Here is a 12,605-nt window from a genome sequence, read left to right on the forward strand (position 1 = left end):
GCCAGTTCTGGGCCGTGGGGCTTCCTCTCTGGTCTGGTAGGGGTGGTGGTCTGGTGCGGGGTAGTAGGCTAGGCCCGGTCTGACTAAGCCGATGGAAGTGGTGATGCTCTGGTGGTGGGTGGGGCCTGTGGGGTGCGCTGGGTCTGGTGTGGCATGAAGGGGCCTGGGGCCCCTTGTTGGTGCAGTGGCCTGGTAGGGGTCTCTGGGTGGTCATCTGCCCAGTACATCATGGAGTGTTTGTCTACCACGTCCTTTAGAGACTTGGCAAACACCCCTACTGTCTGCTTCCTCAGGTGGGAGTGGTCGTGCAGATGCTCTGGGGTGATTGTTGGGTGGTGAGCAACGTGTAAGTTCGGGAGTAGGCCACACCCTCTGGTGATGTCAGTGTTGACTTTCTGAATGGTATGGGGATGAAAGTCTTTGCGGGGCAGCAGAGTGGAGATGGTGATGTGGGAGTTGGGGAACCGCTCAGAGGCCCTCTCTGCCACTCTGTTGACCAGGCTGCATACTCTCTCCAGCTCTTCTCGCAGGTTGTTGGTGCCGGTGTGAATAATAATGTGGCCTGGTGTGCCAAAGTCAGGCTGGGACAGGATGTGGAGTGCATTCTGTGTTTTTGGGCACCACATTTTGCACACCTTGTGTTGGGGGAAGAGTTTATCTTCTTGGATGAATTTCCCATTTGAGTCAATGAGGATGGCCACCTCAGTGGGTTTTACCAGATTAGTGCGTTTACGGTCTGGGGCTGGAGTACACAGGGCCTGTGTACATGGAGGGGTGTGTGGGGGTGTGTCAGGGGGGGCCAGAGAGCTTATCTCTGTAGTAGGTGTCCACATGTGAGTCTCCTTGTTGACTGGGGATGTGGGTAAAATGTTGTCGGTTTGGGGGTGGGTTGTGGGTAGAGGTCGACCAATGATTTTTCAACGCCGATACTGATACCGATTATTGGAGGACCAAAAAAGCCGATACCGATTAATCGGCCGATATTTTTTATTTTTAATAATGACAATTACAACAATACTGAATGAACACTTGTTTTAACTTAATATAATACATCAAGAAAATCAATTTAGCCTCAAGTAAATAATGAAACATGTTCAATTTGGTTTAAATAATGCAAAAACAAAGTGTTGGAGAAGAAAGTAAAAGTGCAATATGTGCTATGTAAGAAAGCTAGCATTTCAGTTCCTTGCTCAGAACATGAGAACATATGAAAGCTGGTGGTTCCTTTTAACATGAGTCTTCAATATTCCCAGGTAAGAAGTTTTAGGTTGTAGTTATTATAGGACTATTTCCCTCTATACCATTTGTATTTCATTAACCTTTGACTATTGGATGTTCTTATAGGCACTTTAGTATTGCCAGTGTAACAGTATAGCTTCCGTCCCTCTCCTTGCTCCTTCCTGGGCTCGAACCAGCAACACAACGACAACAGCCAACATCGAAGCAGCGTTACCCATGTAGAGCAAGGGAAACAACCACCCCAAGGCTCAGCGCAAGTGACATTTGAAACGCTATTAGCGCGCGCTAACTAGCTAGCCATTTCACTTCGGCTACACCAGCCTCATCTCGGGAGTTGATAGGCTTGAAGTCATAAACAGCGCAATGCTTGATGCACAACGAAGAGCTGCTGGCAAAACGCATGAAAGTGCTGTTTGAATGAATGTTTACGCGCCTACTTCTGCCTACCATCGCTCAGTCAGATACTTAGATACTTGTATGCTTGTATGCTCAGTCAGATTATATGCAACGCAGGACACGCTAGATAATATCTAGTAATATCATCAACCATGTGTAGTTAACTAGTGATTATGATTGATTGTTTTTTATAAGATAAGTTTAATGCTAGCTAGCAACTTACCTTGGCTTACTGCATTCGCGTAACAGGCAGTCTCCTTGTGGAGTGCAACGAGAGAGAGGCAGGCAGGTCGTTACGTTATGTGGCCATGTTGCTATGGTTACCAGCAGTAAACAGTTAGAGCTAGATGGTGAACTAGCTGACAGATTTGAATTTGGCTAGCTACCACGATTAAGATTGGTCTTTTAACTCACTCTGTCAATCTTTTCCTCCTGTGTTGATCTTCAGTTGTACAATTTGATTACCTATAAATGTTTTGCTCATTTAATCGTGTCAATCTCGCTCTTAACAACCAAAAACTTATAACAAGTCAGGAGCCGTTCTTCTGCATGACTTCTCTCTCTCTCTTCCTCTCACTGTTCATCTCTCTTTCTCTCCCTTCCTCCTTACTTATTTCCCTTCCTCTCTCAGGTCGTTTCGGCCGTTCTTCTCCTTGCTTCAGACCTCTCAGCCTGCTGGAGTGCAGCTATGGGCTGTCTGGGCTATGCATCTCGTCTGCACTCAGAACGGTGAGGGGGTGTGTGTGTGTCATTTACAGTACATGGTATCATTTGGGGAACTATTTCAATAACTTGAAGATAGCTGTAAGATACTGGGCTGTAGGCACATGCATAGTCCTTTGATCACATAGAATGTGTGTGGCCAGAGGTGTTCCCTCACTAGTTTGTCTATATTACTGAGGTGCTTTAAATGCATTGTATATGTGTGATTCTATTTTATTCCAGGTGTGCAGTACTGCCATATGCTCCAGGTGGAGGGGGCAGTGGAACTCCTAAAGACATTGTCCTCTGACCTTGACACCCACAGCAATGTCAGAGGGATGGCAGAGAGCATCCTGGGTATGGTGGAGTGCCACCAGACCACCAGCAATCCCCTGAGAACACAGACAGAAAAGGGACATCATGGGAGGTCATGATGGATCTGTGACCCTTGAGTCACAGGTGTGTTAAAATATGAATGGGATATCTGACATCTCTTTCTGTGTACAGTCGACTATATGTATTTTTTAGTAGTTGCATTGGTGGGAATTAGGAAAATAAATATGAATATATTTGTTAAATGCTCAGAAAGACACTTTTTGACATCAGACTCCTCAATACCTAGCTGTAGAAATAATTTTTCAACAACAACATTCTAAAATATCACTGGAGTTGTTCTAGAAGTAAGTGACCTGGATAACTGCATAGTTGCTGCTTTTAAAAAGAATAGCAGAGCTATTTTTAGTCGATAATTAAAACAACTTTCAAAGAGACAAGAATAATCAGCTCTCCTCATTAAACAGGAATGTATCAACAAACTGGTGTACTGTGTGTGTTTGGAGTTTAAAATCCAATCTCTGTCACCAGAGGGCTCTGAGGTGCTGTGTATATACCGATGATGTATATAAACCCTGGATTGCTGATACAACATTTGCGTAACAAGTCACATAATGAGGTGCATGGACTCATTCTGTGTGCAATAAGTGTTTAACATTATTTTTGAATGTCTACATCATCTCTGTGCCCCACACATGCAAATATCTGTACGGTCCCTCAGTCGAGGAGTGAATTTCACACAGATTCAACCACAAAGACCAGGGAGGTTTTCCAATGCCTCTCAAAGAAGGGCACCTATTGGTTAAAAAAAAAAGCAGACATTGAATCTACCTTTGAGCATGGTGAAGTTATTAATTACACTTTGGATGATGTATCAATACACCCAGTCACCACAAAGATACAGACGTCCTTCCTAACTCAGGAGTTGGAGAGGAAGGAACCCGCTCAGGGATTTCACCATGAGGCCAATGGTGACTTTAAAACAGTTAGAGTTTAATGGCTGTGATAGGAGAAAACTGAGGATGGATCAACATTGTAGTTACTCCACAATATCAACCTAAATGACAGTGAAAAGGAAGCTTGTATAGAATAAATCTATTCCAAAACATGCATCCTATTTGCAATAAGCCAGTAAAGTGAAACTGATTTTTTTTTTTGCATGGAAATGAACTTTATGCCCTGAATTAAAAGCATTATGTTCAGGGCAAATCCAACACAACACTGAGTACCATTATTCATATATTCAAGCATGGTGGTGGCTGCATCATGTTATGGGTATGATTGTCATTGGCAAGGATGAAAATAAATGGAATAGAGCTAAGCACATGCAAAATCCGAGAGGAAAACCTGGTTCAGTTTGCTCTCCAACAGATAAATTCTCCTTTCAGCATGACAATAACCGAAAACAAGGCAAAATACACAGGAGTTTCTTACCAAGACGACATTGAATGTTCTTGTGTGGCCTAGTTACAGTTTTGACTTAAAATCTATGGCAAGACTTAAATGGCTCTCTAGCAATGAACAACCAACGTGAGAGAGCTTGAAGAATGTAAAAAAGAATGTGCAAATATGGTGTCCAGGTGTGCAAAGCATCACAGCTGTAATTGCCGCCAATAGTTGAATACTTATCGAATCAAGAAATATTAGTTTTATTTTTCATACATTATGTAGAAATGTTCAAATTGTTCTTCCTCTTTGAAAGAGTATTGTGTGTAGATCGTTGACACATTACTATTACATCTTTTTATCCCACTTTGTAACACAACAAAATGTGGAAGAAGTCAAGGGGCGTGAATACTTTCTGAAGGCTCGGTATGTATTGGCCATTGAGGCTTTGGCGCCACCGGTCGGCCATATTGGCACTCCCCAGTAGGACAGGTCCTCCATAGGAATGTTTCAGGGAAAAAATAAAATGTTTAAGTATTTTTTGGTTGTAGTGAAGACAACATTAGTAATCTCAAATTTTTACTTTTAGGAAAATGTTATATATATATTTCTCACATATAATTTACTAGTATGCATTAAGGTGTCTGTAGTAGAGTAAATGTGGCAAAAAGTAATGTAGACATTAAATGATTTCTATAGCATCCAAAATATTTTTGTTGTGGGGAGTGCCAAGATGCAGGCATGGTGGCTTTAAAACCTGTTGAGTGTAGGGGGCAGTATTTATGTTTGGATGAAAAACGTACCCAAATGAAATGCCTATTTCTCAGGCCCAGAAAATGCATATCATTGTCAGATTAGGAAAGAAAACTCTAAAGTTTCCAAAACTGTGAAAATATTGTCTGTGAGTATAACAGAACTGATACTGCAGGCGAAAACCTAAGGAAAATCCAACCCGGAAGTGCTGTTTTTCCTGAAAGCTCTCTGTTCCATAGCCTGCCTTCGCTCCATTTAAAGGGATATCAATCAGATTCCTTTTCCTATGGCTTCCCCATGGTGTGAACAGTCTTTAGACATAGTTTCAGGATTTTATTTGGGAAAATGAGTGAGAAAGATCACATCGCGTCATTGTATGGCTGGGTGCCAGCAGCGTTTTGCATGCGCAACAGCTTAGAGCAGACATTTTCTCTCGCTCTTCTATTGAAGTAGCTACAGTCCCGGTGGACATAGATTATATTGTAAAAACAACCTGAGGATTGATTATAAAAACGTTTGACTTGTTTCTACATCTTTTCACATACTATTTGGAATTTGTCTGTCCGGTTTTGACTGCTCGTGTCTGTGGATTTCTGAACATAAAGCGCCAATCAAATGGTATTTTGGATATAAAAATAATATTTTTGGAACAAAAGGAACATTTATTGTGTAACTGGGAGTCTCGTGAGTGCAAACATCCGAAGATCAAAGGTAAGCGATTCATTTGCTTTTTGTGACCAATTTACTTGGCTGCTAGCTGTTTGTAATGTTTTGTCTACTGAAAGAGATGGCCTTACATAAACACTTGATATGCTTTCGCCAGAAAGCTTTTTTGAAATCTTACATGCCAGGTGGATTCACAACACGCTAAGCTGTGTTTCGCTATATTGCACTTGTGATTATGAAAATTAAATATTTTTAGTAATTTAATTTGGCCCTCTGCAATTCAGTGGATGTTGACGAAAATGATCACGGTAACGGGATGGGTGCATCAAGAAGTTAACACAGTGCCCCTATCAGTCATCTAGTGTGTATATATATATAAATAATTGATCTATACCGGTCTCCACTCTCCTGTCAGAAAATGTTACTGCCTCTGCCCCCTATTCACCCCAAAGGTGTTTAATAGGGTTGTCAGGGATCTGTGCAGGCCAATCAAGTTCTTCTACACCGATCGACAAGCCATTTCTGTAAGGACCTTGTCATGCTGAAACAGGAAAGGGCCTTCCCCAAACAAAGTTGGGAGCAAAGAATCGTCTAGAATGTCATTGTATGCTGTAGCCTTAGTTTCAGTGAAGGGGAATATTAAGGGGCCTAGTCCGAACCATGAAAAACGGCCCCGGGCCGTTATTCCTCCTCCACCAAACTTTACAGTTGGCAGTATGCATTAGGGTAGGTTGCGTTCTCCTGGCATCCGCCAAACCCAGATCCGGCCTTCGGACTGCCAGAAGCTTGAATCATCACTCCAGAGAACACGTTTCCACTGCTCATGGTGGGCTTAGGCTTGTGTGTGGCTGCTCAGCCATGGAATCCCATTTCAAGAAGCTCCCGGCGAACAGTTCTTGTGCTGACGTTAATTCCAGAGGCAGTTTGGAACTCGGTAGTGAGTGTTACAACCTAGGACAGACCCATTTTTACTCACTTCCACAGTCCCGTTCTGTGAGCTTGTGTGGCCTACTGCTGAGCCGCTGTTGCTCCTAGACATTTCCACTTCACAATAACAGCACTTACAGTTGACCGGGGCAGCTCTAGCAGGTCAGACATTTGTCAAACTGACTTGGAAAGATGGCACCCTATGACGATGCCACGTTTAAAGTCACTGAGCTCTTCAGTAAGGCCATTCTACTGCCATTCTTTGTCTATGGAGATTGTGTGGCTGTGTGCTCGATGTTATACACCTGTCAGCAATGTGTGGCTGAAATAGCGAAATCCACTCATTTGAAGGCGTGTCCACAAACATTTGTATATATAGTGTAACTTGAAATATGACCCTCTGGAGTGGTGTACTATAGTCAACTTGCCAGAGGTCATTGGAACTCTGGGGAACAGTCTTGGGGGGGTCAAAGGTCACGTCCCCCTGGAATGTGACATTGGAGAAGTTCAAGTCGCAAGGAGGTTGTGAAAAAAAAGTTAAACAAGTTCTGTGTTACTCTAAGTCTGTATTATGATTTGATCCCTTTCCCCCTAATAATACTATCTTGCCACAAGGCTAATCTGAAAACACTCCCTAAATTTTATCAGCATATCGAATGCGCTACCCGGGCGGAATAAATCCTGGACCATTGTTACTAACTTCCGTGACATACAAAGCCCTGCCCCGCCCTCCTTTCGGAAAATCTGACTGACTCCATTTTGTTGCTCCCAGCCTATAGACAGCCACTAAAACAGGAAACGTCTGTGCTCAGGTCTGTTCAACGCTGGTCCGACCAATCTGATTCCAAGCTTCAGGATTGCTTCGATCAGTATTGGACAATAATATTGATGAATATGCTGATTCGGTGAACGAGTTTATTAGCAAGTGCATCGGTGATGTTGTACCCACAGCAACTATTAACCTTCCCCAACCAGAAACCGTGGATTGATGGCAGCATTCGTGCAAAACTGAAAGTGCGAACCACTGCTTTTAATCAGGGCAAGGCAACCATAAATATGACCGAATACAAACAGTGTAGCTATTCCCTCCCAGGGAATCAACAAGCTAAGAGTCAGTAAAGAGACAAAGTAGAGTTGCAATTCAACAGGTATGTGGCAGGGTCCACAGTCAATCACGGACTACAAAATGAAAACCAGCCCCGTCTCAGACCACGATGTCCTGCTTCCAGACAAACTCAACCTCTTTGCTCGCTTTGAGGACAATACAGTGCCAACGACACGGCCCGCTACCAAAACCTACGGGCTCTCCTTCACCGCAGCCAACGTGAGTAAAGCATTTAAACTTGTTAACCCTCGCAAGGCTGCCGGCCCAGACGGCATCACTAGCCGCGTCCTCCGAGCATGCACAGACCAGCTGGCTGGTGTGTTTACGAACATATTCCTTAGTCCTTATCCCAGTCTGCTGTTCCCATATGCTTCAAGAGGGCCACCATTGTTCATGTTCCCAAGAAAGCTAAGGTAACTGAGCTAAATGACTATCGCCCCGTAGCACTCGCCTCCGTCATCATGAAGTGCTTTGAGAGACTAGTCAAGGATCATATCACCTCCACCCTACACCCACTCCAATTTGCTTACTGTCCCAATAGGTCCACAGACGACGCAATCACACTGCCCTAACCCATCTGGACAAGAGGAATACCTATGTAAGAACCCTCCAAACTCGTCATTAAGCTTGAGACCCTGGGTCTTGACCCCGCCCTAGGCAACTGGGTCCTGAACTTCCTGACAGGCCGCCCCCAGTTGGTGAGGGTAGGAAACATCTTCACCCCACTGATCCTCAACAAGGGTGCGTTCTCAGCCCTCTCCTGCGCTCCCTGTTCACCCATGACTGCGTGGCCATGCACGCCTCCAACTCAATAAATTTGCAGACAACACTACAGTGGTAGGCTTGATTACCAACAATGACGAGACGGCCTACAGGGAGGAGGTGAGTGCCCTCAGAGTGTGGTGTCAGGAAAATAACCTCACACTCAACGTCAGCAAAACAAAGGAGATGATCGTGGACTTCAGGAAACAGCGGAGGGAACACCCCCCTATCCACATCAACTGGACAGTAGTGGATCTTACGCATGCCTACTGCGAAGAGGGAATGAAACACCCTGCTACAATTCAACTCCCCGTGAAGTGAAAGAGGTATGGGACTGTATGTGTGAGTAAGGATGACAAAGGCAGAGAGAGTGGAACCGTTTACAAGGAATTTATTCCGTCACACGGTAATATGGGGGAAAGGAACCAAAGCAAAGAAAGTAAATGTCAAAGCCCCCTCTCCTATCTAACCTACCCACCTACTACTTACCTAACTTAGCACCACCTGGTGCCCTAACCAAAGTACAAGGGGGTGGTCCACCCAGGTCTTACCTAGTGTGCCTAGACAGTGAATATACTACGAGTATATGTATGCCCACGGTCCTCTTGCCTAAGCACTCCCTAGGTCCCTTCCCCCTGGGAACGAAGGAAACAGAAAATTAAACAATTTCAAACAAACAAACATAGGACATCAAATAAGCTCTCTGACTGAGCAACAAACTAACACAGAACATCCAAAGCTGCTCCCAGCAACAACACAGTACATATCAAATCTCTTAGCAACAACCAACATGATATAACCCTCAGCCATCAACCTCCTCTCTCAGCAATGAGCTCTCAGCAATGAGCTTTTTTTTCTGAACAACAGAACACTGGCTTTTATAGCTGGAGAAGGAGTCTAATGGGATACAGCTGTATCATGGCGAGGGGGCGGGGTCAGCTACAATTAGCCATGGAGTCGACCAATCAGCTGCTTGGGGGATTTCAGGAAGCCATTACCTGAAACACACACTCAAATACACAAACTACAACACAGAAACTGGGGAATGTAACAGTGGAGAAGGTGGAAAGTTTTTAGTTCCTCGGCATACAGTGAGTGGCTGTTGCCAACATACTGACTCATCTCTAGCCACTTTAATAATTAAAAATGGGATGTAATAAATGTATCACTAGTCACTTTAAACTATGCCACTTTATATAATGGTTTACATACCCTACACTACTCATCTCATATGTTCTTACCGTACTCTATACCATCTAATGCATCTTGCCTATGCCGTTCGGCCATCGCTCATCCTTATATATTTTTATGTACATATTCTTATTCATTCCTTTGCACTTGTGTGTATAAGGTAGTTGTTGTGAAATTGTTAGATTACTTGTTAGATATTACTGCATGGTCGGAACTAGAAGCACAAGCATTTCGCTACACTCGCATTAACATTAGCTAACCATGTGTATGTGACAAATAAAATTTGATTTGAGTATATTATTAATTGTTCTGAGTGAGAAAGTCCTGTTGGACTGTTATTTGTTGTACAGATGCATGAGAAGTTTAGATATGTAACTAGTACAGTATGCCCACTGATAGCTGATAGCCTGTACATTATTCCCACTGATAGCCGATAGCCTGTACATTATTCCCACTGATAGCCTGTACATTATGCCCACTAATAGCTGATAGCCTGTACATTATGCCCACTGATAGCTGATAGCCTGTACATTATGCCCACTGATAGCTGATAGCCTGTACATTATTCCCACTGATAGTTGATAGCCTGTACATTATTCCCACTGATAGCTGATAGCCTGTAGATTATTCCCACTGATAGCCTGTACATTATGCCCACTGATAGCCTGTACATTATTCCCACTGATAGCCTGTACATTATGCCTACTGATAGCCTGTACATTATGCCTACTGATAGCCTGTACATTATGCCCACTGATAGCTGATAGCCTGTACATTATTTCCACTGATAGCTGATAGCCTGTACATTATTCCCACTGATAGCTGATAGCCTGTACATTATGCCTACTGATAGCTGATAGCCTGTTGTGATCAATATTAAAGTGATACCTGAGACTGAGACAGATGGAGGGAGAGAGAGACATAAAAAGAAATGCAGAGGGAAAACAACAGTTGAAAAAGCAGGGTCCATGAACACCAGTCAGAAATGTCACAAAAAACAAGAGGAGTAAAGAGAGTGAGAGTGATAAAGGAGAGCGACTGATTGGAGATAAGGAAGTGGAACAGACAAAGTGAGGAAAAATAAATGATAGACTCCGCAAATATGTTTTAGGCCCTCGCCCGCACACACAAATACCATAGAGGAAATTGCAGATTGCCTATCTGTCTGATCCAGACTGAAATATAATTGTACTTCTCATTCCTCTGTGGGAGCTTAGCGTGAGTAAGCATCTCGTTATCTCACTCTCCCAGCCAACTCCATTGGATTAACATCATTTTGGACCAGTCTGGACACCCAGAATACTCTATCCAATATTTCATAGTACTCTACATTGAAAGACAGAGAGGGATATATCTGTATGTTTGTATGTGTGTGTGTGTATGTGTGTGTTTACCCCATTAGGTCAACAAAACGTGTGAATTATTTTAGTGTTAATGAAACAGCCAGTGTCCCTCTACAGCAGACTGTCAGAGAGACCAATCCAGTGGGAGATAAAGAGTACAGTCAGAGAGACAGATACAGTGGGAGTTAAAGAGAGGACAGAGGACAGTCAGACATGGATACTGTGGGAGTTACAATGACTCTATATATGGATGGACAAAGCAATTGATCACAGGACACCATTCATTTCTATGTAAAGATTCAATAATGTATTGAAGCCATGAAGTCGGATAAGATGGCGTCTCATGGAGACATAATATGCACAGTTTAAGCTACTCCAGGATGATGTTGCAGGCTAGCTCAGTGCTGCCCGCTCTCATTGAGTAACTCAAGTTGAAGGCCAAACGGGGTACCGCATGCTGCCATTAGCAAGTAATTATCCTCTTAACTCCTTCTGTGTATGATTTTATAATAATCGGTTCAAGGACATACATCTGGTGTATTAGAAGCAATTATTAGTACTATTGTCTTCAAATTTGTATTTATTTACACATAGATTGCCATTTTTCCATTCATTATCATGGGGATCCTGTTTTCTGCTAACAATGCCTGCAGTACCGTGGTCGGCCTTGAACTTCCGTTGCTTCAATGAGAGTGGGCAGTTGTTCACAAGACAAAGCAGGAAGCCTCCACAGGCTGTTCTGTGATGCACAAAAGAACACCACATGTCCGATCCAATTACTTTTATTGCTGTGGAAGGGTACAGAGTTGGCAGGCCCCCTGAGCCTGTTGAGCAGTTATACCACAGAGGAACCAACTGCATCTGGCCTGCCCTACTACATCAATCAATCATACTGTACATCAGTCGTTAATTTGATTAATCAACCTGTGCTTTTTCAGATTCTCATGGTTTTGTGCTGTCAGAATAAATGGGCAAGTTCGTGACAAACACAACCACATCAGAAAGGTACAAAACAGGTACAGAACACTCATTATATACCGTTGTATATGTTTACAATTGTAAGCATAAGAGATGTTCACTTAATATAAGTTACAGTAGTTGTCTTCTGTCCCGACCCCAGCTTACAGTAAATCTATAGTGTTACTTTTGATTCTATCCAAGGACTTGTTATGAAGAAATAATGAAAAGTCGGCACCCAGTTCTTAGTTGGTGTGTTTGTGTGCGTGTGTATTGGCAGTGGGGGGACATATGTATAGGCAAGGCAGTGAATCTAACTCTTGGCCCTTGCTGGCTCCATATAAGAACACAAACACATGGGTGCATGATGTCATTCCTCCTGCCTTACCGCCGTAACCCACGTGACTAGCTAGCTCAGAGAGACAGCTGTGACTGTGTCTAACTCTAAAAACCTGCTCCTTCCTGGATCACATGCTGCTCAACCTCTCACCCACCCAATCAATGAAGCCACAAACAAGACCCGTGTTTTATGTGAGCGCAATATTCAGTGATCAACATAAATGGACCTCTAAGCTATCTTGGAAGAGTCACAGTACCCTGTCCAGTGAATGACGAAGATGGTGTGTAGTTGGATTGGGGTCATAGAGTGTGTGCGTTTGTGGGTGTGTGCGTGTGTGTGTGTGTGTTGAAGGGAAACTGGTTGAAAAGGGACCGGGTCGTTCTGTGGTTTATTAAGACAGGGACAGATGTGGTCATTCCTTGAAATTCCTGCAGGGTTGTCGTGGTGATGTAAGTTAGGGTTATAGCAGGTATTCTGTTGCAACACCACGGCCCTACCCTTCTCC

At 43.4% G+C, this 12,605-nt stretch overlaps 1 protein-coding gene across 2 annotated transcripts in view; it reads left to right on the top strand.

The window, feature by feature from the left end:
* si:ch1073-82l19.1 (protein zyg-11 homolog) overlaps positions 1-3,152 on the top strand; it is a 35,271-nt gene extending 32,119 nt beyond the window's left edge. For both annotated transcript variants that reach the window (XM_024435982.2, XM_024435981.2), the window contains 2 exons: positions 2,267-2,364; positions 2,581-3,152. In XM_024435982.2, the coding sequence (XP_024291750.1) occupies positions 2,267-2,364; positions 2,581-2,771 (289 nt within the window). In that variant the 3' untranslated portion in view covers positions 2,772-3,152. The remainder of the gene's footprint in view (positions 1-2,266; positions 2,365-2,580) is intronic.
* The last annotated feature ends 9,453 nt before the right edge of the window (positions 3,153-12,605 follow it).

This window comes from Oncorhynchus tshawytscha, linkage group LG10 (genome assembly GCF_018296145.1).
Source record: "Oncorhynchus tshawytscha isolate Ot180627B linkage group LG10, Otsh_v2.0, whole genome shotgun sequence".
Classification (NCBI taxonomy): Eukaryota; Metazoa; Chordata; class Actinopteri; order Salmoniformes; family Salmonidae; genus Oncorhynchus; species Oncorhynchus tshawytscha.